Source organism: Myotis davidii, unplaced genomic scaffold (assembly GCF_000327345.1).
Source record: "Myotis davidii unplaced genomic scaffold, ASM32734v1 scaffold441, whole genome shotgun sequence".
Classification (NCBI taxonomy): domain Eukaryota; kingdom Metazoa; phylum Chordata; class Mammalia; order Chiroptera; family Vespertilionidae; genus Myotis; species Myotis davidii.
The window spans coordinates 1,014,002-1,040,780 of record NW_006291818.1 but is presented as its reverse complement, the minus strand read 5'-3'; the positions used below and the strand labels follow the sequence as shown (position 1 = coordinate 1,040,780).

At 41.8% G+C, this 26,779-nt stretch overlaps 1 protein-coding gene across 1 annotated transcript in view; it reads right to left on the bottom strand.

Moving 5' to 3' along the window:
• ALDH1A2 (aldehyde dehydrogenase 1 family member A2) overlaps nucleotides 1–26,779 on the bottom strand; it is a 52,439-nt gene that overhangs the window by 9,803 nt on the left and 15,857 nt on the right. Inside the window, exons 5-8 of the mRNA XM_006765229.2 lie at nucleotides 26,031–26,159; nucleotides 25,793–25,906; nucleotides 4,093–4,195; nucleotides 1,654–1,838 (exon numbers count right to left, since the gene is read on the bottom strand). Coding sequence (XP_006765292.1) covers nucleotides 1,654–1,838; nucleotides 4,093–4,195; nucleotides 25,793–25,906; nucleotides 26,031–26,159 — 531 coding nt within the window. The remainder of the gene's footprint in view (nucleotides 1–1,653; nucleotides 1,839–4,092; nucleotides 4,196–25,792; nucleotides 25,907–26,030; nucleotides 26,160–26,779) is intronic.

The following is a 26,779-nucleotide window of genomic DNA, read 5'->3' as shown; positions in this document are numbered from 1 at the left end:
TTAAACATTTTTTATCCATGGAAAATGGCAATTTGGTTCAAACAAATATATCAAGAATTCCAATAAATGAATGGCTCTGATACCGCTGAATCAGATGATACCACTGAGTCATATATACCAGGTTAATGTTTAAACAACTTTCTAAGTGATGGAGACTGTCGTGAATTGATTATTCACTGTGTGGAGGAAAATGAACTTCTATAGCCAAAATGAAGAGTTTAGCAAGTTGTACTGATACTAAAAAGATGAAGACAAGAGATGAGCTAATACAACCTCTTTACCTCAAATCCTATTGGGGTAAATTTTTAATGGAATGTTCCACCTTTAGAGAAAAGGGTTAAGTTTAAAGAGTGAGGGCTAGCTTTCTACGCCATAAAATAAGGTCAGTCTTGCTTTCCAAAAGTTATAGGCTTATCATGCAATTATTATGGTAAATATATAAAAACTGACATTCACCTGAGTTTCAAATGCTCAGCTAGAACATCAATCTGTTCTCAAATAGCCCCCAAACTGAGAAGGTGTTAATTCTCATTAGAAAAACCCAGGCTCTAGTGGCCCAGATGAGATCTGGTCCATGCATTCTTTACAAATTCTCAGCCTCTGTCTACAGTTTAAAACCAGAACTCCATCTGGAAATACGCCGTGATGACCGTGGAAAGCCTGGGCACTAAGGAGAGCAGGCGGTGGGACTCTCATGGCCTCCCCGTCCACCACAGCACACGAGGCACCCAAGAGTGAGAGACATCCGTACGGTCTTCATGTCCAAACATTCACAATCTATAAATGGTCTCCCCAAGCGCATCAGGGTGGTGGAGAGAGCCCTTTGCAGCTGGGAAAAGGATAAATGGCTTCTGAGAATGAGAGAGGCCCCGCCTCCTTGACTGCGGCCTCTGCAAGCTGCGGGACTCTCGTGGCCTCCCCACCCATCACAGCACACGAGGCACCCAAGAGTGAGAGTCATCCGTACGGTCTTCATGTCCAAACATTCACAATCTACAAATGGTCTCCCCAAGCGCATCAGGGTGGTGGAGAGAGCCCTTTGCAGCTGGGAAAAGGATAAATGGCTTCTGAGAATGAGAGAGGCCCCGCCTCCTCACTGCAGCCTCTGCAAGGATGTCTGAAGTCCGTGGTCAGGGCTGGGACTGGGTTCTCACAACAAGATCCACCTTGTCACGACTAGGTCTTCCTTTAGGGCTGAGCGACTCCAACTTACCCCCAAAGTTGAGAGTATCCTTAAGGCAACTCTAATCCTTTCATTTTCCAGAAATAAAATTTAGAAATGGAAAGAGAATCTAGAATAAGCAATGCTCACTGGCCACACTTCCCGCTGTGAAGGCAGCGGGATAAAGGAAGGTGGTGCTTTGCTGGGTCCCACTAAGTGACCAGTTTCTGTGCTCACCAGGGATAAAGTAAAGAAAGGGCCCGGCCGGTGTGGCTCAGTGGTTGAACATCGACCATGAACCAGGAGTTCACAGTTCAATTCCTGGTCAGGGTGTACGCCTGGATTATGGGCTTGATCTGGGGGGGAGGGGGGAGATGTGCAGGAGGCAGCCAATCAATGCTTCTCTCTCATCATTGAAGTTTTTATCTCTCCCTCTCTAAAATCAATATTTTTTAAAATGTAAAGAAAGGGATGGTTCATGATTTCTCTACCTGGGGTCCCTGCTCAGTGGTGGGGTCAAAGGGACTCCCCACTATGCGCCTCTTGGCCCGCTCCACGCTTCTCCTCACAAACTCCTCGTAGATGGATTCCTCCACGAAGATGCGCGAGCCCGCAGTGCAGCACTGGCCTTGGTTGAAGAACACACCCTGGTGAGCCTGCTCCACGGCATGATCCACTGCAAGAGGAAAGGCACGTTCCCAGCACTGCCTCACCTGCGAGCGGCTGTCCGGAAGCCACCCCCCACCCCCCCTCCAACACACACAGCCCAGGCAGTGTCAGGCTGCACACAGGGCACAAGGTGAGGAACTGTGAGAGCACTGGACTGAGAACGCAGCTTAGCTGTTGTTCTAATAGACCCTGACGTTATTGGCTGTGTTAACTTGGGCATCTTTGCCTCTTTGAGTCCCAAACCCAAAGGGGTTGGCAGATAACGTAATGGTATGAATCTGCCAGGTAGTAAAACAATGTGAGGGACGCTGGGAAGGAAAGCCACTGCATTTGGCTGTTGCTCTGCATGGATATAAGCCCATGGTTGCCAGATTTCCACTTTTAAGGAAAAACAGAAATCAATACTTGTAAAGCACAGTTTTTGTTTTTTTAAGCACTGTGTAATACCCAGATTCTAAACATAGACCGGCATTTGGCCAACGTGCAACCCCTAATCTATAGGGCGTTGTGGCTGTTACGTTTAATTAGTATTTTGGTGGGTTTAACTGTAATAGCAATGGCTTTTCTTTGAAGACATCACATTTCCTCTATTTTCACAGGGATTTGTATAATAGCCTGTGATAACGCTTTCATTTCCATCTCTTATATTTCAAGATAGATTTAATCTGGTGTGTGCTAGCTGCTAAATGACTGAATCAATCCATCAACATCACGTCAGTGAAGTGCCTGCTCCTCGGGAGGATTTGGCTGTAAGAATTCTGATCCCCTGGCATCTAGTATAAAACTGAAGCTGAACTCCTTGCACATTCCCAGCTGGGGCTGGAAGGCAGGCGATCTGCTCCCTGTTCTCCCCAGCGGTGAACCTGGGGAAGCAGCTCTGCCGGGCAGGATGTGGGGAAGGAAAACAATGGCTGAAAGAGACTGGGAATACCATTCCCTGGACAGTTTTTCCAAACAGCGAGACCACACCTGTGCGAGTGAACCATTCAGTATCCTGCCTGGAGACATGGGGTTCCCTGGGCTACTGCTTCAAGCCTCCCAAAAGCCCCACTGTCAAGGCGGAATCACCTCCAATTTGGGTCTATTCACACAGAGCTGACCACCATGTGTGGTCATCCTGACTGAGTGCCACGGAGCAACAGAAAGGGGTTGGGATGGCCCTGGCCGGTTTGGCTCAGTGGATAGAGCGTCAGCCTGCGGACTCAAGGGTCCCAGGTTCGATTCCAGTCAGGGGCATGTACTTTGGTTGCGGGCACATCCCCAGTGAGGAGTGTGCAGGAGGCAGCTGATCGATGTTTCTCTCTCATCGATGTTTCCAACTCTCTATCCCTCTCCCTTCCTCTCTGTAAAAAAATCAATAAAATATATTTAAAAAAAAAAGAAAGAAAGCGGTTGGGATGACCAAACAGAGGGGAGGCTGTGGGTTCGGAAACATGTTGGCTAGTGAAGAATTTTCTAAATGACCTACAAAGCCACCAGGCAGGGAGTTCAGACTTCTTGAAACTAGGCAGGGAGGTTATATTTCAGGTGTTCAGATGTGCAGCCCATTGGTCTTTCTACTATATAGCGCTGACCAAGCCTTCATCCCTTCCACCCTATTCTACACATCACAAGGTCAAAATGGCTTATTAGTGTCTAGAAAACAAATCCTATTCAGTTCCACATTGATAAGTGCTCTTTTCCTATATTAAACTATTTTCCCCTTAGAAGGAAAAGTCCATATTCTTCTTGAGTGCCCCTTAGTTTCAAAGATCTCTTTCTCAAAAGCTAACGGAGTTCATCACCACCAAACCAGTATTACATGAAATGTTGAAGGGTATTATTTAAGAAAAAGAAGAAAAAAAAGAAGGGAAAATTTATCAAGATTATGAACAATAAAATGGCAATAAATACAATCAAATCCAAAAGTCAAAATAAATGAAAATAAACTGATGAATAAAATAGAAACAGAGACATGAACACATGGAACAAACTGACGAATCTCAGAGGGAAGGGGGGATGAGGGTAGGGGAGGGAAGTGAGATTAACGAGGAACTTATATGCATATATGCATTACCTATGAACACTGGTAGTAGAGTGGTAGTGAAGGCCTGGGGCAGGGCAGGAACCAGGCGGAGGGGGGCAATGGAGGGGAAAAAGGGAGACATTTGTAACATTCTCAACACTAAAGTTTTTTGGTTTGTTTGTTTGTTTTAAGGGAGATAGGAGAGAGCACCGAAGGGCATGTGCTGGAACACATATGAGGCCTGTGGTTGACTTACAATCAGCATCTGCAAAAATAATATTGGGACTTTTCCCTCCAAGTTCCAGAGTTACTCGCTTCAAATTACTTCTTCCAGCTGCTTCTTGGATAAGCTTTCCAACCTGAAAGGAAATGGAGAGAGGTTTCGCACACTGTGCATTGAGATGACCAGTGGCCTGAGCCAGCTCTGGGCAACAGGGGCAGGCCCCGGGAATGGACCCTGCAAAGCAAACCCACCCACTGCTGACACAGGAACAGCCCCTGTGGTCAACTTGTGTGGACAAGATATAAGTTAGTGACTCAGCGAGTAGGAAGCTGTCAGCTCCTTCAGAATCTGCCTCAGCTAGAAAGAGCTCCCTTGCCCACTGGGATACCTTCCCCTGGGCATCCCACACCACCCACTGATGGGGGCAGGGGTATAAAGGCCTGCCCTCTCAGCCCACCGCAGGCCACCTCCGCAAGACCATATATGCTCAGCCAGGCCACCTATGGTTGGCTGAGGCTGTCAGGCCTGCACTGCAGCTCGGCTTCCCCTGTGTCCACCCCTCTTCAGTGGGGAAACCCGATAAACAGCCTGCACGTCAAACCCCACCTCAGGGTCCTCTGGAGAACCTGACCAGTAACGGCGCCGCTCTCCTGGAGGGCAGAGGTCACTTTATGGAAAGCACTGAGCCACCATGTAGGCAGTTTGCTCTAGTTGAGATGAAAAATGCTACCTGTGCCTGGATCCGCCGAAAATTAAGTATTTTGAAAGCCTGGAGAAGAGAAATGCTGAATTTACCTTGGATTCCTCCAGCCGCTTATTGAGATCCTCAAGCAGGACTAGTAATTCCTCGAGCCGTGTCGAGACACGGCTAAGAGCAGAGGCTCTGGGGCCCGAGTTTCTTTTACTGATTCTATCAGTTACTGTTTGACCTTGGGAAATTTGTTTACCTTCTCTGAGCCCCGGGTTCCCTCTCTGTAAATGAAGCTAAAAATAGTATCTGGTGGGTGGGCTGGAAGAGATCAACCGAAGAACTTGTATGCATGCATGCATAACCCATGGACACAGACAATATGGTGGTGAAGGCCTGGGTTGGGAGGTGGGGCTGGGCTAGAAGAAATCAATAGATAAACTCCCTATGAAGACGGGCTAACAAAGGCCCCGTTCTCAGGCAGACATGCTCTGCCTCTTCCTAGAAGAAAATGTGAGTACACTATGGAAAGAAGGGTCAGCCCCCTGTTCCAGGGACTGTCAGTGGATGGGAATCATGACGGAGGGCTAAGGCCTCGCAGGAGAGGGAAGCAGCACCCACAGGCAGCTGGGCAGCAGCACCAGGGCATCCCCAGGAGACTGTGTCTACAGCTGCCTGTTCTGAGGCATTTCAGTGTGTGTGGCTCTCTCGGCCCTGAGGAAACCATATTAATTGATGGGGACTCATTGCAAAGTCCAGAAAGATAGACAAGTGCTTCTCAGAGGAAATAATCACTGCAGTCACGAATATCATGACTCATTGTATTAAAAAACCAACATGTATTGAGTTAATGTAAGACATTTACATGCATTCACTCATTTGAGACTCTCAAAGCCCCTAAAAAGTAGGTACTAAATCATTTTAAAGGTGAGAAAACTCAAGAGTTAGACGTCAATGGATGTTACTCGGTTACCCAGCTGGTTCTGGGCAGACCCTGTTGAACTCTATGAAGGCCGAATCCAGAACACAAGTGTGGCTCTCGCCTTCTTCCCTCTCTTCCCCCAACACACTGCCCTGGCTGCCTGCCTGTCTGTGCATACTGAGCACCTAACGTGTATCTCCTCCTCCCCAAAATCTCATCCTCAAACTCCAAACTAATTTCAAAGTGAGTAGAAATTTCACCTTTTGTAGACACAAATGATGATCTTAAATATTCTGCCTTCAGATTGACATTTTTTAAAATAAGCAAAAGCCATAAACCATGGATTTTATACAGTGTAAGATATTAAATAAGTATTTGGAGTTGGTAAAGAGAGTGCTGGCCTGGCGGGCATTATGTTCTGTTAGCCCTATCCCTGACCTTCCTCAAACCCTCTGTGGGTTGATATATATATTTGCCACTATGAATGCTGTCCCATGATTATTTTCATGGCTACAGTAACTACACAAAAAATCTTGCTCAGTCTCTATGGTCATCAGAGAAGAATACCTAAGCATAATTTTTCCTGTGTCAATGCTTTGCCAGCCTTTCCTTAGAAACCAAATTCGTGCTAAACACTGCAAGGCAAATCTCAGATGAATAACGAATGTCTTTCCTTTTCATCTTTGGAAGAAGGTCAAGTTGTAGCCCAGCCTCAAGAAAGAACTGGGTGTGTTAGGCAAGAGGAGAACCACTTCCATCTGGAGTGGCCTCAGGACAGGATACCAATCTCCTTCATTCAGACACATATTTCTGGCTCTCCTACTGTGTGTTGGGCACAGTCCCTAGCAACAAGGAACTCCCAGCTAAGAGAACTCCCATGTAAACCTAGCAGGTGCTCAAAAAGTGCAGTTTTGCAGTCCACTTAAAGGAAAATCTGAGTATGACTTAATATTAGATCTGAACAGATGAAATATGGTTCTGCAGCTCTTCGCTGTAAGCCAGATTCAGACCTCTCTGGCCCTTACCCATAGAATGGCCAGGATGCAATAACCTTCATTAATTACAGAATCAAGTATCATGTGCCTTCCCACGACATGCTCAGTTTCCAGGTCAAACTCTTTGGAGAATATATTGCTACTCATGAATCCACCCTGCCAGTGGAGCGAGAGAGGTTAAGTGACCCCCAAACAGGAGGCACGCCTCACTATCATTTCCATGACGGGGAAGAGACCATGGAAGGAGGACACATGCAGCTCAAAGCAGGGGCTTCTTAATAGGAAAGAGTAATGTTTAAAAACATTAAGTTCAAGTGAGAACTGACTCTGTGTCTGCTTACAAAACATGAGAGGTCTTATGCAAACCAGCCTAAACCATTACTTACACAAATACCATGCAAGGGTTTCCCAAATTAAAATCTAGGGGGTTAGAAAGTCTAAGAACAAATGAAATATAGACATCCAACCAAGGCCTTGGATTCACCGGGCCCCCTTAGATGGAAAAGTAATAAGGAGGCTTCCTTGGGAATAGGTGCTACACTGGCCATACTGAGCCCTTTCATGCGTGATCAGAAGGTGGAAGGACATGGTGGGATAGACGAGGCTGCAAGGGCGCTCGGGTCTTCTGAGTGGTTAAGTCAATAGGGATGGACCAGAAAACCAAGCCCCATTCTGATCAAACAGGTCATCTGTGCGGTGAAACAGATAAACATACAGTTTGGGAAACATACAGTATGGGAAGATAGATTAAACAGGGTAAAGGCACAGAGACCAAAATTTGAGTCCAGCATTATCTTTTCCCCCAATCAGCAAAGATTTCACAATGTACTCTTCTTATACCTCCTGCCCTATCTCTGATGACCTGGCTAATTATAACCAGGCTCAGGTTTGTGGGCTACAGTTTGGCCCATAGCAGTCGGAAGACCTACGTACTGCAAACTCTGGCTTGGCCCCTAACTCACCTTCAATTTGGGAAAGCCGCTTCAGCCCCTTGGGCCTCAGTTTCTTCATCTGACAAATGGAGGCACAAGCCAAGCAGTTAATCTGTCCCTTCGCTCTCCAGATTGTTTGAAGAGATAAGCAAAGACCCGGAGGGCTCCTTGAGCCCTGCTCTATCAGAGTCGGTCCCCAATTCTTCTGCATTCCTCCCGCCTTGTGGAGCAGAAATAGTTTTTCATGGAAGCACCACCGCTGCACTGAATGGGAGGAAAATCTGATCTTTTTGTCATTTTTCACATAGAGCTTATTATGGAAAAGTGACCAGGTTCCTATCATGCGCTTTCCTAACTTCCCACTCCCTGCAGAGTTTCTCAGCTGTATCCGTGTACCCCAAACAGGCCAGGGCAGGGCACTGGGGCTCCCCCACACATAAGGGAACTGGGCTAATTCTCAGGAGGAATGTTGGCACAGATCAACTCTGACTCCCATCCTGGTTTTGAATAGTCCTCAAGATTGATATCGGGAGCATCGCTGGACTAGCCACAGTGTGCCAGAATCATGTCCACAGCAGTGCACAGGGTAGGAAATGCCACTTGGCATTTGGCACGGAAAGCGATTTATTACACAGGATAAAAGAGAATGTGATGGCGCTCCCTGCCCTTTATTCAAGGCTGCTTCTCCCTGGACAGAGTTCCTAAAGTTGGGTGAATTTTTTCTTTTTATTAATTACCCATAATCAGGATGGGTTTCTTCTCAGAGGTATTTCTCTCTTTTTTTTTTATTAATTACTCGTGCATATTAGGGTGAATTCCTTCTCAGAGATATTCCACCCTTTTTAAAAATAAAAAATTCTCTAGTGAAGAGCGCAATAAACTGGTTGAAGATGCCTGCTTTCTGCAGTATGTTTTCATTTCTTAAACCTCCTCTCCTTTCTTAGTTTTGTTGTGCTCACTGGTTCTAACTAGGATGGGAATAGAAATGCCAAAAATGTGTATTATTGGATATTTCTTGTCTCTCTGAAATATTCAGAAATAACCAGCTAAATCAATCTGTTCGATTTCTACCAGAGAGTAACAGGACTGAGACATCTAAATATCAATTTCAGTGGTAACAGCAATTTCAAAACTTTGTGAAGTTCAGATTACAAAAACCGATAAGCCACTAACGACATTTCCAGCCTCTTTCCCACCACTATTCCCACCTCCACGCCCCATCACGCCGCCACATGAGGCCACTTGCCCTTCCGGGAATGTGCCTGCTTCGTGTAAGCGGCTTCCTCCGAAATCCTCTCCTCCCCCGTTTACTTTACACCGAGTTCTTCAGGCCGACCACCTGTCACCTCGCCAGAAACGCTAGCTTTCCACACCCACCTCCCCACGGGGTTAGGAGTCCACGCTCCACGGGCTGGTCCCACATAACTCTCACACCATTTTCATTTAATAGCTGTCTTCCCCACTAGGATGAATGTGTGGGCAAAGGGACCACACACACACATACACACACACACACACACACACACACACAATTTTCAACATGAGATGAGCCAATGGGCCAGACATGACAGCTGCTCTTGAGGTCTCTGAAAACCAGAGAACATGGCGTCTTTAGATAAACAGAAGTGAGAGACTGGGACCCAGGACACCTACTTCCAAGGCATAGCTCTGCCACAGCTGGCAGCGTGAGATTTAGCTTTCCGCTTCTCACTTACCTTTGGCTTGAATTTCTGTATCTTCCATGAAGGGCAGGTATTTGTAGCCCTGACTCCACATGGGAGTCCCCGCACTTAAAAGCTTTTTCTACGTCTGGGCTCTCCTTCCAGAGAGTCCGATCTTGGTCCGGAGTGGGGCACACAGGCGTGCGTTGGGCATTCTTAATTCTCAAGAGCATTTCAATGTGTTGCTGGGGTTCGAACCATGAGATTAAAGACTCTTTAAGGGCATTTCTCTCCTACTGACTCTAACCTTTCATTGTTGGTTCTAGTTTCTAATTTTTTAACATTATTGAGCACCCATTGTGCGCTGCTTGTTCTCACAAACATTACTTAATATAATCTTCATGACAACCCTGTGAGGCAAGAATTATTGTCCCATTTTAGAGCTGAAACAAACAAGCCACAACTCAGGTCAAGAAGTGACTTGCTGACAGGCACCCAGCAGCGGCAGAGCCAGGAGTGGACGCCAAAGGCCCACACCGCGCCTTTTGCTCCATGATAGCTGCTCTCTGTGGTTCCTGCTTCTCTTCTCCAGATGTTCTCCTGGGATTAGATCCCCTCTGCCGTGAGCAGAATTCTCATAGCTGAACATACTACCCACAGCCAACGACTAGTCTAGATCGACTGCCTGGCACGCTCAGCCATTCTTTTGTTACATGACTGTCCCTTCCTCTGTCAGATAATTTTTTTTAATCAAGATTTTGAGTGTTTGGTCACTTAGATAGGAAGCAGCCTGATATACTCAAGTCAAGGTTACTTCATGTTAGTCCCCCTAACTAGGCGAACTACAGGGTAGGCATCTTAGGACCCTGCTCCTGCTCAGCCTGAGGGCTGAGGAGAGAATCCTGCATCCAGGGACAGAATCAGCTAGCAGGCGGAGACTGCAGCATCCCTTTTCTCACTCTTCAGTACTCAAGCTTAGATTACAGCATCGAAGGGGAAAAGGGAGAAAGCTAATCATTTCAACATGTCCGTCCAACGGTTTTGACACATCACACTGGTATATTTGATTCAAATGCTGGATATTCACTAGTAGACTCATACAACCTGAGCGAGAGGCCCTTCGTTGTTTTTTAAAAAATAGCTAAAACTGGAGCTCACTGCTTCCCCACCTGCAAAGAGGCAGAGGCTGCACAGAGGAGAGCTGACCCGAGCCATGACTCAGGCAGCAGAGAGGGTGTCCGTATCATGCAACATGACATTCATCTCACTTAGGAAATGAAAGGGGGACCCCGGCTGCGTAAGTCGGAATCAGTGATAATACAGCTGTTAGCTACAAACATTTGCTCGGCACGAATCAATCTGGACTCTCCTGTAGTTCGCTTTGATGGTCTCTCTTCTATCTTGTTGACTATGATGAAATCATGGTTTGTTAATCTAAGTGAATAAAGAAAACACCGCACAAAGCAAAACACAAACTGTTTCCCTATCCTTCACTGAGGCTGTTCATTGACTCTGTTTGTTAGAGCCCTTTCATATTCGCTTCTTAAATATTTACATGTATTGCCTATGTATTTAGCTGCATAAATAGAAATTAATTCCATCTTTAATCTGAGTGGCTTTGTGTGCTTTTTAAAGGCCTTTGCTGAAGTAAATGGGAAGCAGCCTCCTGAAGTGAGCGTCTTATTGCTGACTGATAGGCATTTGGTGATGTACCAATAGGTCCCTCTCCCTGGAACGGCCATAACAGGAGCCACATTCAAATCCATATTTAAGTGACACGTGCCCTCTGAGAGCATCTATACAATTTTCCACGTAGCCTATAAAATTGGAAAAGGACAAGTGGATATGAAAGTAAATAATATAAGCTGAAAAGGGGTTTGAGGATTATGTGATCAGTTGGCTTGCCTGTGAAAATTCTCCGCCTGCCACCATTAATATGAATAATTATAAGTTGGCTTTCATATTCTAGCCCCATGGTTGGCAAACTGCAGCTCGCGAGCCACATGCAGCCCTGAACTAAAGAAGTAGCACTTAGGATGGAGAAGAGGGAACATTTCAGAAAGTTGATGATTAAGAGGAGGGTAAGTAGGAAAAAAAGAGAAGCGTTCCCTCTACTTTTTGCTTGTGTGACTAGGATCAGTGGTGGGCAAACTGTGGCTCGCGAGCCACATGAGGCTCTTTGGCCCCTTAAATGTGGCTCTTCCTAAGCCTTAGGAGTACCCTAATTAAGTTAATAACAGTGTACCTACCTATATAGTTTAAGTTTAAAAAATTTGGCTCTCAAAAGAAATTTCAATCATTGTACTGTTGATATTTGGCTCTGTTGACTAATGAGTTTGCCGACCACTGTAATCTAGACAAACACTTCTCCCTCAGGCCCTCTATTGTCTGTCAATGATATCATCCCAGAGAGGAAACTAAGAGATTCTCCAGAGGCCGCAGCACTGGTTCCCATCCAAGTGAATATAAGCCTCTCCCTAGAGAGAAATATCAATAGACTCTGTCAGGGAAACGCAGCTGAAACTTCCTCTATGCACACTGCTAAGAGCCACCGCACTGCGAGGAGTCCTAACAGCAAAACACTTCACAGGGCCACCTTCTACCGCATTCTCTTTGCCAAATTTTCTCTTCTCTCTCTTTCCTCTCTGTTTCCTCACTTAATATCTGCATCTTTGAAAATTGCATAATTAGGTCTTACTGTTCTTCCCATGAAGATTAAAAAAAAATCCTATGAATAAGTCAGTGAGAGAAAGACAAATATCACATGATCTCAATCTAATTAACAAAATAAACTGATGAACAGAGTGGATCCATAGACATGGAAGCATGGAACAGAGTGTGGAATCTCAGAGGGAAGGTGGAAGAGGGAGGATGAGTGGGAGGTAATCAAATAAAGACCTTGTATGCATATATGCATAACCCATGGACACAAACAGTGGGGTGGTGAGGGCCGGGGCGGGGGCAGGATGGGCTGAAGGGGGTGGAAAGGGGGAAAAAGGAGACTTATGTAATACTTTCAACAATAGATTTTTTTAAAAGAAATTAATATGTTATGTTATACTAGAGACCTGCACAGATTCGTGCATTGGTGAGGTCCCTAAGCCTGGCCTGTGACCTCTCGCAGTCCAGGACCCCTTGGGGGATGTTGGACTGCTGGTTTTTGCCCGATCCTTGCAGGCGAGGCTGAGGGAACCCACCAGTGAACGAATTTGTGCACCAGGTCGTGGCACTGGGCCTCTAGTATGCATATAAGATCTTTGGCTAATCTCTTCCTGCCCTCCTCCTTTCTCCTTCCCTCTAAGATTCATCAGTCTGTTCCATGTTTCTATGCCTGTGTGTTGAGCATCTGCCCCTTGGTGGTCAGTGCATATCATAGCTACTGGTTGAATGGTCAAATGGTTGAATGGTCACTTAGGCTTTTATATTCCATCTAATAAAGAGGGAATATGCTAATTGACTGCCCTGCTCTCAAAGATGGCAGCACCCACAGCCAATAAGGAGAGAACATGCTAATTGGCTGCCCCACCCTCAAAGATGGCAGCACCCACAGCCACAAGATGGTGGTACCCAGTTCCCTCAGCCCCGCTGGGGTGTCAGGCACGCGGCAAGACCAGACCCACCCCCAGGAAGGCCCAGCCGCTCCCCACACCTGCCTCCAAAGCCCCCAGTCCCCTCAGCCCCCCAGCCGCCCAGGGCCACCCGAGGCACAGGCAAGCCTCGGATGGCGGCTGCCCATTTAATATGTGCATCTTATTTGATTACTTTCATATTGGTAAATAAAAAATCAAATGGATCAATTAGGTTACTACAGGTGAAAAATCTTTTATATTGATGGTCATAAGGAAGAAAGAGAGTTGGAGAGGGAAATGGTGGTTTATTTTTCAGAAACCAATAGTTATGGCAGAAGTAAACATTGGACCTTGTTTTAGGAGTAGTGTTTTTATGCAGATAAGGGTAAGTGAACAAAAATTGCTGATGGGAAGGAAATCCAACCAGCTAAGCCTGGAAGATACAATCTCCTACCAATTCATCAGCTGAATCCCTCGGCTCCATTGTAGCCTCTGTACAGACGGGTGCCGATGATCGCATTGGATCATGCTAAACCTGTGGGACCCTCTGGGGAACAGGACTGGAGCACAAAGGAAACAGAGAAGAGAGGGAGGAATCATTCATGAAGAACTCAATTCTATTTAGCAGGAATCAGTTTTATGCTCATGTGCTGGGTGGTGCCCTGAGTTGCTTCATTTGTAAAGTAAGGAATGATATAAGGATATCTTCACCAGTGCCTGGCACACAGTAGGACATCAACTGGATGAAACAGGAATCTTAGTTATCAGATAATCAAAGCCATCTCTCTTTTGTAGCTAGTGAGCCCATTCGTGCCCTTCCAGGCTCTCCGGGTACTCCAGTACCCGGGAAGCAGGAAAGAGAGAAAGTGTAATTAACTACACACGGACTGAAAAAAGGCAGCGGAGTTGCTATACTGCTTGTTGACGAGGTGTCCCGTATAAAGTCTTAGCACTTTGCAACCGCACTGTGTGAGTTAGACCCTCTATCCGAGAAAGACAATCGAAGCAGAACTGCTCACATGGCAATTAGTTAAGTTCCCTTGCATTCAGTCAGCTGTTTTCCCAGGTCACCAGCACTGTGTAGTTTCACAGTATGCATGAACTTTTGGAAACATTTGTAAACGTCTAACAAAATACGGGCATTTTTTGTTGTTTCTTTGTTGAGTAATTCAAGGATATAGGGACTGCTTTGGACCATGTCCTTGCTTTGCCAAACTGATTTTGAACTAATTTCTTTTTTCCTTCAGGTGTTTGGGAGAGAATTTATTGCTGGAGTGGGAACTACAGACATAGCAGACAATATGAGTGGTGCCTGTCGGTTTACACGACGTTTTATTTTAGCACAGATGAACAAACTTGGAGCTGTATTTTTTTTTCTTAAATGGGCCTGGGAACATGTTCTGGAGTATGACCCAGCTACTTAAACTGTATATGTTAATGAACATAACAATCACGAGGAAACCTAATTAAAATGAGAATTTCTGGGCCCCATTTCCAAGTGTTCTGAGAAGGTCTTGGGTGGTGCCCAGGAATCTGCATTTTAATAAGTCCCTCCCTTCCCCTGACTCCACCCCCTCTTTATCACTGTATGTGAGGTAGTCCTTGAAGGACAACTGAAAAACAATGGTAACTGCATTACACTTTACTGCAAAGGACTCTGTCCCTACACCAGAATTCAGTTCTGGCAAACTTAGTTGAAGAAGTGGCCCCTGAACTAGGCCATAGCAAAAGCATAAGTGATTCCTTAATAGGTACCAAGTGTCTTCTTTCAGCACTATCTCTAAATCCAGCACACTCTACCACTTAAAAAAAAAAGATTCAAAATCAGTTTATCCAAGCAAGCACCTGGGCAATCTTCCAAAGAGTGAAACAGAAGAGCAAATACAAAAACAGAAAAGCCCAAACATTTATTAGAAGACAAAAATATTTGTAAAATATTTATAAAAGCTATAAAACAAACAAAAGGGAAGTAAAACTGCCAGAGGCGGGCAGGAATTAGTTTTTGATGGGCATATTCTTTACAAATGGGAGTTTCAAATGCAACTAATATTTACTGAGTTTTTACAATGTGCCAAGCAATAGAACTGGAACTTTCAAATACATTACCTCCATTAATCCACAAATAAACTTTTAAGGATTTATTCATGGTGCCTCTTAATAGATGAAGAAATGAGAGATCAGAAAAATGAAATAATTTGTCAAGGTCACACAGCAGGAGAGGTGGGATTTGATCCAAGGTCAGTTGAACCCAGCCCCCTTCTATTATTATTTCACACTTTCTTAAGCATAAATTGTTCTATAAATTTCATTTAAAAATAAACAGAAAGCAATGACAATATTTATTGACACTCTCCTAAGAACCGTGCCCTGTTTAAACACCTTAGGTACGCTAACTTATTTCAGCCTCAAAACCCATGAATTAGGTACAATCACCACTTATCTGTGGATGGCAATCTGTGAGTTGGAAATTTTTAAATAACATGTACTGTGAACAACTTCATACAATCATTATAGAGGTTTAAATTATGTCTAGTTTTCTGATATGAATATGACATCTTATTTAATCTTGATTGCTTTTGTATGATTTGAAGACTGTGTTTGGAATTTCTTATTGAAAAAGTGACAGTTTCCTCTAGTTTTTGTTGTTGTTTTTCTTTTCGGTTTTTTGTTTTTGTGTGTTTGGGTTTTTTTCTCTTTTTTTAAGAAAAGTATGGTGTGATGAAGCATTCTTTCAAGCTTTCGTATTAGTTAAAAAATGAGGAGTACTCTGTTTTCCTTTAAGAGACTCTAAATGATTGAAAGACATTAATTCAAGCTGAACTACATTAAAGTTCTTAACTTCCTAAATCATTTTAAATTCTATGAGGTGTCTGTTGACCATTAGATTAATTATTAACTATTTAGTGTAGTTATTACCTTTGCTTATGATAAGCCACTGGATAGTTTTGTTGCTGAAAATTAACTTGGCCTGAATGTAGGTGAGAGTTATATCATTTGAGGATTAGAAAGATGACTTATGAGACATAGGTATAGAGGCAGACCTAATTTCTGCACACTTCTGTGTTTCTTAAATATTAAATGCTTTCACTAGAACACTGGGATTATGTGTTTAGCAATCACCGAACATCTGGTGACCAGCATTGGCTCAATCCACCAAGTGTCTGGGGCACTAGGAAATCAGACACACACTAACGCCTCAACATGTCCCATCTGTCATAATTTAGGTCCTTAGGGCTTTTATTTTCCAAACTCTATAAGGCTTTTCACTTCCAGAGGAAACTTTTAAGGTTACACACTGAATCAGTATCAAATCTACAGCTCTGGAATTCAAATGCCTGCTAAAAGTAGAGCTGCCTGAAATGAAAAGAAAAAGAAAACTGCATTTATTACTGGAAGGCAACAGTGAAACCTAATCTCCCATTTTACATTCCAGCCGAATATGTATTGAGCTTTTTCAAAGTGCTGGTCCTTAATGTCAGGCATGGGAAATGGTTCTGAGAATTGAACGGTACCAGTATTTGTTGATTATCTGCCAATATTAAGCAACACACTACTCACAAGGGTCTCTGGCTGGGGTTCCTCCAAGTCCTTTTGGTACTTCAGTTCCCACACCTCTACAATTTCATTTTTTCCAAAGAGAAAAGGAAATAAACCCACATTTTCCCAGTTGTGAATATTAACTGTAGAATTAAGAGATAGAATTATCTTTGTCTTAAAGATTATTTTTGCATGAAGTAGCTTTTCATTTAAATTTAAATATCTTCAACTAGCAATACTTCTCCTTTATGCACAGACACATTTAAAAGGCATGTTGAGCAAGGCAATTTTAGTTCTATCCTTCATCTTTGAAAACATCTTCGAAATCAGGAAATTTGTAAGTGAAGTGACGCAGAACAAGTTTTCTCTCCCTCCACACTCCCATACACACCCCACAATATTAGTTACATATTCACAGTAACTAACATTCAATCACCCGGGTCAGGCTGAATCATACAAGTTCTCTAAGGTCTGGCATAGTACTTGGCATTTAATAAGTGCTCAATAAATGTTTGTGGAATTGATTTAAGAGAGTTTAGGTTTAAAGTTTAGGCCCTATATCCCAGAATGTCAGATGGAAACATAATATATCAAATAAGATTTAAAGATGCTAAAGTAAATTTTAGGGGGAGAGGGGTGAGTTAGAACAGCAACCTTTCAGAATTAGAAACTTTTGACCATGATTTGAACAAAACATGCTCCACTGAGAGATAGTCCTTGTTTTTAATGGCTCCCTCCTCCCAGGGGGTGCTGTACAGCCCCTCAGCCAGAGAGGCAGTGCAGCACTGGGATTTAGAGCACAGTCTCCCTATGACCCTCAGAGCTACCACTGACTAGCAAGTGACCATGGGCAGGTAATTTAACCTCTCCCTAGCCACGCTTTGCTCACCTATGAAGATGTAGTGAGATGATACATGCAAAGTATTTAGAGGGTATCTGGCACACTGGAGGTACTCAATCAATATTGGCTATGAATAGCCATAATTAAAACCTTAAATGCTTTTTAAAAAATTATCCATTTCTAACAGCATTACTGAGATGTAATTCACATACCATAAAAGCCACCTTTTAATGTGGATGATTCAATGATTTTTCAGTACATTCAGAGAGCTATGCAACCGCCACAACTGCTGCAATCTAATTCCAGAACATCTCCTCACTTCAAAAATACACTCCATGCCCATCAGCAGTCATTGCCATTCTGCCCTCCTTTCAGCTCCTGGGTAGCTGCTATTCTACTTTCTCTCTATAAATTTGCCTATTCTAGACATTTCATATAAATAGGATCATACAATATGTGGTCTTTTAGGACTGGTTGCTTTCATTAGCATCATGTTTTTAAGGTTCATCTATGTTGTAGTATGTATGAGTGCTTCATTCCTTTTTTATGGCTGAACTGGGAGTCCAGTGCGCGATTTGAAATCGCATGGCGCTGCCCACCTTCTGGTCCGGCCCTGCCTCCCTCTCCAGCCCTTGAAACAGCCACAGCCTCTGCTGATCAGGCCCTCCCCTAGCGCAGGCGCGGAGGCCCCTGCCGCCCCGCCCCCAAAGCTGCACTGCAACCTCCTCCTATCCAGTCGACCTGTTAAGGTGTCCCGGTTAATTACCATATCTCTCTATTATAAATATATAGATTAGATAGATAGATAGATAGATAGATAGATAGATAATATCCCATTGAATGGATATAGATACACCACAATCTGTTTACCAACTATCATTTGATGGATATGTAGGTTGCTTGTACTTTTTGGCAATTAAGAATAACATTTTTGTAAGTTTCTGTGTGGTATTAAGATGTTGTCAAATGGTGTGTTCTTTTTCTGTGTGTATGGAGATGACTGTGTGATTTCTGTCCTTTAATATATCAATATGGAGTATTACATTGATTGATTTTTGGATGTTAAACCAACATTGCATTCTTGGGATAAATCCCATTTGGTCACGGTGTATAATCATTTTTAAATGTCACTGAACTCTGTTTTCTAGTATTTTGTATCTATAATTTATAAAGAATGTTGGTATATAGTTTTCATGTAATATCTTTGTTGGGAAGTTCTCCACACTTTGGTCTCAATTTTTTTTTTTTTTACCAAGAATGCTTTCAACGGCTTGACTTGCAGCATCTTATTTTCAAGCCTCACCAGCTTTCTCCGCAAGCCCTTCCCAATGCCCACTCTACTCTATACTCTCTAGCTGCCAGGTGTTTACCGACACTGATCCTTTCCCCAGTCCACCCCACGTATTCATATCCTGTAAGGCCTATGTGAAATCCCTCTTTCTCTTCAAGCCTTCACAGGCCATCCAACCCCCAGAAACCTTGCCCTTTTGGGGATTCTAATGTCATGTTACAAACGAACATTTGCTTAACTGCTTACAATTTACAAAACTCATATTGCATTTAATTCTCATAATCCTGAGAAATACATGTGTTTACTATTATTAAGCCAATTTTGTACAGAATGAAGTGGCTGGTCCATGACTGCATAGCTATAAAGTAAAAGATATTAAACCCTAAGCTTCTGGTGGCAAGAAGGAAAGTGCTCCATTTAATATATTACCTTCTAGCTTTGAGATTAAGCATTTACTTCTCAAATTCAGTCTTCCCCCCTTCAAGTAGTAACAAATATTTATAATGCATCTGACTACATAGCATGTACTACTTGAGGCAGGGAGGAGAAAGCCTACAGGATAGACTCCAAAGAGACTGCTACCCCCACTCAAATTTACCTATACAACCACAAACTCTCATCTTCTGAAACTAAAGCTAAAAAATAACACTAAACTGATAAGCAAAGTAACTCACTCAAAGAAATTAAAAATGAGTTACTTATGGGACTAAGGTACTTTTAAAATATTCTGTACTAAGTAAACCAAGAACTTTTCTGAATCTAATTGCCTTTAGATTTGTATTCTTAAGACTTTATTTGACTGAAGTAAATAAATTTGTAACCTCATTGACTATAATATATCCAATATGAGTCAATGATAAACCATGAGAACAAGTGATCTGTCTGAAACCTAGAGAAAGAAATCAAAGAACAATATCAAAAGTAGTGAAACAATGCAATGGGGCATCTACTTCTGGCCATAGTGGAGTAACTGGCACCGGGCTTGCCCTCCACTGTGAACAACTAGAACATAGATGAATTTCTTCCTTCAAATGGGACATCAGGCAGTAGGGACTGTGATTGCAGAGATAAGAGAAACAAATAAGGAAAGACCTTTCTACCAGAAGACTTTCTAGATTGTAGCCTGGGGAGGCTGAAGTAGAACAGGGTGGTCTCACTGAATTGAGTTTTCAGAGGTTGAGGTGGCTGGAATGTGAAGAGCTTAGCGCCGGAAGGAGAGAATGAGGTCCAGATATGTGCATGGCAGGCCATTTGGGTCTTTGGCTGAATGCTAAGCAGGGGATACATAGGGGAGGCTCCATGAGACTAGATAAAGAACTAAGACCAGGTCATCTGCTGCTGAATAAACCCAGAGTTCCTACAGGGCTGGGAGACATCTGAGTTCTGACCAGCCAGAGTGGAAAAGACCTTGAACACTGGGAGCATTCAGTAGAAACCCCAGAAGGACCTCAACTTAGTAATCTTAGTGAATTTTTGTATGTTAGAAAAAGATAAACTAGTCCCAACAAAGCTTAAAATTAAGTGTCAAAAAAGTCAAGTTGTACTTAACCACCTATTAGGGGGAAAAGAGCCCAGCACTGTTTTAGAGAGTAACAACCAAACCTACTGCTCAATAATGTGATGGTCACAATGTTCAGCATCCTTTCAAAAAGTAACAGACACGAGAAAGCTTATATATACACACTAGTATAACATAAAGGTCAATATTTTCCAAATTTGATGAAAACCATAAACTCATAGATCCAAGAATTTTCAATGAACCTCAACTAAGGAAAAAAATCTACAGAATCTCAATTGTTGAAAAACAGTAAAAATATAATATCTTAAAACAGCCAGAGAAAAAACATTATGTACAGTAAAACAAAGAATGACTGCTAATTTTTCATTAGAAACAATGTAAGTCAGAAAAAACACACACAGAATGACATATTTAAAGTGTTGAAGTAAAATCAAAGAAAATAAAAACTGTCAAATCAGAATTCTATTTTCAGAAAAACATCATAAAAAATAAAAACACTTTCAGACAAACAAAAGCTGAGAAAATGCATCAATAACAGACCTGAAGTATAAGAAATGTTAAAGATCTTTACACAGGAAGAAAATTATATCAGAAAAAAACTTGGGTCTACACTAAAAAAAAGGAGAGGGACAGAAATGGAAAGTATGTAAATACATGTAAAATAATTTTGTTTTCCCATTTTTAAAATTTTTCGAAAAGCTGACTGAACAAAAAGAGTAGCAAGGTTCTCCATAGGGTGTATAATATATGCAGTAGCAAGTTAAAGGACAAAAATAGCATAAAGGACGACATAAGAAATGGAAGAATTCTGTTGTACAGTTATTATACTACTAGAGGCCCAGTGCACAAAATTTATAGGGGCCGGGGATGTCCGCCTAAGCTGGCAGTTGGACACCCCTCTTGCAGTCTGGGACCCCTCGCTCCTTACCACCTGCCTACTCACTGCCCCTTATTGCTTGGCTCGCTGCTCCTTAGCACTGCCACAGAGGCGGGAGAGGCTCCCGCCACCATTGCTGTACTCACCATCCATGAGCCCAGCTTCTGGCTGAGCAGCGCTTCCCCTGTGGGAGTGCACTGACCACCAGGGGGCAGCCCCTGCATTGAGCATCTACCCCCTGGTGGTCAGTGTGCATCATAGCGACCGGTCGTTCTAGTTGTTCCACCGTAAAGGTCGCTTAGGCTTTTATTATATAGATGTATGAAGTAACATAATACTATTTAATGGTAGACTCTGATTAAGATGTATATTATAATACTGAAGCAAGCACTTTAAAAAGAGGCATAACTAATAATCCAAAATAGAAGATAAAATAGAGTACTCAATTCATCCAAGAGAAGGTAGAAAAAGAGGAAAAAGGAACAAAACACCAGATGGGACAAGTAGAAAACAAAAATCAGGATGGGATATTAAACCATATCAATAATTCATTTCATATTAATCAAAACCAAAAATGGACACAGAAAAGTACATATTGTATTATTCCATTGATATGAAATTCTAGACGAGGCAAAATGAATAAAAAGAAGTAGCAGTTGCCTGGGACCAAGGGTGTTAGTCACAACGAGGCATGAGAAATCTTTTAGGGTATGGAAAAATTCTATATCTTGATCTGCGTGATCGTTTCATGAGTGTGTACATTTGGTACTGATATGGGTGCATTTTTGTTGGATGTAAATGATAATTCAATAAAGTATTTATAAAAGTTAAAAAAAACTTAAATGTCAAAACAGATTTGAACCAAACAGCCTGGAAGCAAGCATTATGTTCTTACTGATTCACTACGCCACATCTTGTCTGGCCAAAAAGATTAAGTCACCCATTCAACTAAGTTTCCAATACATGATATTGTGGGTTTTTTAAAAAAGGTGCTCAGTTTTGGGATTAAAATATCTTTGGAAGAAAAAGTTAAATGCCTAGAAATTCATTGATCAAGAAATGTGTAAGACCTTTATGATAACATTGGTGATGACATGACAGGACAAATAAGAGATTTACACCATGTTCCTACATGAGAAGTCAATCTTGTGGCGAAAGTACTTATCCTCAATTTAATATAAATGGGTAATGTAACACCAGTCAAAATTCCAATGAGAGATTTTTGGGGAAGAAGGAAAGGTGCTTAGAAAATGGATTTGAAATTTTATCTGAAAGAATGGGCAAGAATAGCCAAAAGATTTTGAGAAACCGTATAACAGGGTGTCTTGCCTACCACACTGCAACACATCTTTTATAATCTAGTAATTAAAGCAATCTGGCACCAGTGAAAGAATAGACAGATAAAATCTTGAGTCTCAAAACAGAAACATGAATATATGGAAATTTATCATATACTGTTAATGTTTTATTCAAATGAGCTGCAAAGGGATAGATTGTTTAATAAATGGTGTGGAAGGAACTGAACACTCATTTATAAAAAAAATAAACTTAGACCTCCTCTTTCATTATTTATGAAAATAAATTCCAACCAGATTAAAGATTTAAACAAAAACAAAGCCATAAAGGTACTGAAAGAAAACGTTAAGGGCCATTTGTATAATCTTGAAGAGGTTCTTTAAAGATGACAGGAAACCCAGAAGCCATTAAGAGAAAGGCTGAAAGATATGACTGTATACAAATTTAAAACTTGTGCATGACAACTCTTTTTTTAAAAAAAATTGGAAAGCAACGAACAAACTGGGAATATTGTAAATTCTACAAGAAACAGAAGATTAACACAATATATAGAAAGATCTCAAAAATAAAACCATCACTCTAATGCATTCTTGGTGATAAGCAAGTTAACATATAAATATCCTTTTGTTTTGCAATTCTACTTCTAAAACATATCGAACAGAAAATATATATCTATATCTATATATCTATCTATATATCTATATGTCTATATATATAGATACCTATATATATATATGTAATTTGTCTTAGATCTCCAAGAATTTTTATTTCAATAGTGTAATGTGTAATAATAGGCTGTGTAAAAAAAGTGAAAAAATATAAGTGTACATGAATGAGGGTTAGTTACACTGTATTAAACTAGGATACACTGATTCAAGAGTATTCTTGCAGCTATTAAAAAAAGAATGAAAGTGATCTATAGAGGCTGACGTATAAAGTCTGATATCTCATTTTATATATTATGAACTCATTTTTATTAAAAATTATTATATAGCCAAGACTCTCACCTGACTCAACCCGGACCATTGGCTGGTTAATAAGAGAAAGGTTAAAGCACAGGGAAAGATACGCTAAGTGCTTCATTTTAGTTTTGAGCATATGTACACTCACTCTGCAATCCTTGGCTATAGGATCAAGGACTTCTCTTTAACTAGGGGTACACCTGTCCTTTCTTAGTAAACTATACCCTTAAAATATTGTTTAAGATTTCCGGTTTCAGTTTCTTTAAAATGCAGTGAGGACTTAAAAACATTTGCAAAGCAATCCAGGTGCACACTCTATCTAGATTTATATTCCCCCCCACACACACCCTGATCTTTTGCAATTGCCTTGCCCACTCTTCACTGACTGCAGTTTTCCTAAGCATCTAGCCCTTAGCAAATCTTTTAACACATTAGACTTAGTTGAAATAGGAATAATAACTCTCTTTCACGCTCACATTTTGGGTTATGTTTCACTGAAATTTCAAAATTACTATAGTGAATACAACTAAAATAAAAGGTTGACAAACATAAAACAATAATGTGTAACTATAAATTAACATCAGGTTTATTAATCAATTAATTTCTTGTTAAATATGTTCACATCTGTCAGTTTAACCAAGTACTATTAACTGTATCAGCTGATATACTCAAGTCCCTAGACTTGTGCTGTTTAATATAAAGCACTTGAGCCCAGCTGGCATTGCTCAGTGGTTGAGCGTCGACCTATGAACTAGGAGGTCACGTCTGATTCCCAGGCAGTGCACATGTCCAGGTTTGGGCTCAGTCACCAGTGTGGGGTGTGCAGGCGGCAGCCGATCAATGATTGTCTCTCATCATACTCTAACTCTATCTCTCTCTCCCTCTCTGAAATAAATAAAAATATCTTTTTAAAAATAATAATAAAGCACTTGAAAAGTCAAAATGTGAATTGAGATGTGCTGTAAATGTAAACTATATACCAGATTTTGAAGACTTCATAATGAAAACAGAATGTAAACTACTGTGATAATGATTTTTATATTGATCATAAAATTGAAATGATAATATGGAAATACCAGATTAAATAAAATTGCCCAGCCGGCGTGGCTCAGTGGTTGAGCATCGACTTATGACTTATGACTTATGACTTATGACTTATGAGGTCACAGTTCAATTCCCGGTCAGGGCAAATGCCCAGGTTTCAGGCTCGATCTCCAGGGGGGGGCATGCAAGAGGCAGCCAATCAATGACTTTCTCTCATTATTGATGTTTCTATGTCTCTCTCCCTCTCCATTCCTCTCTGAAATCAATATATATATTACTAAAATTAATTAACTTAAAATATTTCATGTGGCTAATAGCACATTTTAAATTACAAATGTTGCTCTCATTATATTTCTATTAGGTAGCACTGCTCTAGACCTTTGTTCGATGATGATGTCATCTGTAAAGTTCTGCTTGGTAAAGTGAGTCAGATTATCTTTTATCACCTCTGTTATCTCAACCCAAGACATTTTGGGGTAACATTTTATTATAAACCCTTTAAGCAAACTTGTGACTCCATATCAGCCAGGGACCAAAAAACTATGGCTCAGGGGCCAAATTTGGCCCCTTGCCTATCCAGCAGGGGTCCTCAAACTACGGCCCGTGGGCCACATGCAAACACGAATATTGTATTTGTTCCCATTTTGGTTTTTTACTTCAAAATAAGATATGTGCAGTGTGCATAGGAATTTGTTCATAGTTTTTTTTTAAACTATAGTCCAGCCCTCCAACGGTCTGAGGGACAGTGAACTGGTCCCCTGTTTAAAAAATTTGAGGGCCCCTGCTATCCAGTATGGATCACAGGCTAAGAACGGTTTTTGTGATTTAAATGGTTGGAAAACAAATTTTAAAAAGATTCGTATTTTGTGAGGCATAAACATTATATGAAATTCAAATTTCAGTATCTTTAAATAAAGCTTTATGGGCCTATAGCCATGCCCAGCTTATATACTGCCTGTGGCTACTTGGTGCTATAAGGGCATAGTTGAGTAGCTGCATCAGAGACTGTAGTGCCTGCAAAGTCTACACTACTTATCACCTGGCCTTTTAGAGAAAAAAGCTTGCTGACCCCTGCTCTATATCATCCCTTATGACTCATGGGCATTGGTAGTTGCCAGTTGCATCTACAGGATCTGGTGGAAATAAACAGAAGAGAACACTTCCCATTTTAATCTCTACCAGAGATTAGTTTAATTTCCAGCTTCTTAACTGGCTTCTGCCATTATTGTTCTTGACTCAAGAGAGTGTCCAGAAACCCAGTCATTGGGAAAGTCTCTTCTGAAATAGTTTTTTATTTCTTTTTGCCTCTGTATTCCTTTTATTTCAAAAGATAATAGGCTTTTGTTTACTTGTCTGAGACAGGTTTTACACGGATGGCATCACACAGGAAAAGATCAGGGGTCTGTAGCCTCACTGGTCAACATGTGCCTTTACTTTGAGATTCGCCAGTTTCCCAGCTGTGACACCAATGATGTCCTCGGAGGGCTTAGGTGCTCACTGCTCCTTTGGTGACCAGCCTCTGAGTAACATTTTCTTATTTCTTTTAAACCCTCTACTCATGTGCAGGACTGTTCAACCCATGGTTTCCCAGGTACCTACCTCAGTAGACCCTGTGAACGCAATCTTGTCTATGCCAATGTGAGAAGCTATTGCTGCCCCAGCCGTTGGCCCATATCCTGGCAAAATATTGACGACTCCTGGTGGAAAGCCAGCCTAACAAAACAGAATTGGAGGAAGGGTGGCTTGTGAGGGCTGAAGCAGCAGGTGAAATCAGATATGCGCCAATAGGCCCCAACCGTACGGAGCAGGGGCCGCTTCTGAAGGCGGCTTCTCTTACCTCCTTGATGAGGGCTCCCATGTAGAGTGCGCTGAGTGGTGTTTGTTCTGCTGGTTTAATAACTACTGTATTGCCACAGCACAGAGCTGGAGCAATTTTCCAGGCAAACATCAGCAGGGGGAAGTTCCACTGAAAGGAAAAAACCCGCGGTTGATAGATGGAAAAATATCCCTCCGCTATTTGTTTTCAAGCTGTGACTTCTCAGATTTCTCAGACTACTCCTCAACATAAATCTTGTTCCACCACAAAGTGTAGATGTTTGGATTTTTTAAATTACTTCATTAAGAATAAAATAGGACTGGCCTTGAAAATCCAAATTACTATATTCCAACTACCCAGCAAAAGAAATCACACAGTGAAAAGAGAGTCTTTGTTTTTCTTTGTTTTGCTTTTTCATTGTTGTTATTTTATATGTTTTTAAAACTAGACTTTGGTTCCAGTAAGTTCTTATGTATGAAAACTTTTTCTTGCATTTGTGATTTTTGTACCAGGGATTTCAGACGGGTATGAAAGCTCTATAGTGTGGAAGAACTAGAAGAGACTATTCCAGCTGTGAATTATATTTAAGTCAATGCGTATTTTAAGGCTGTGCCTTATACACACACACACACACACACATATATGTATATATACACACTTCATTAATTAGTAGGTTTCACAACTTGCCTAGTATTTTCCTTTCTGTATTATCCTATTCTCTTTTCTCCTATTCCATTTCATACTTAAAATTTTATTAAAAGACACTATAA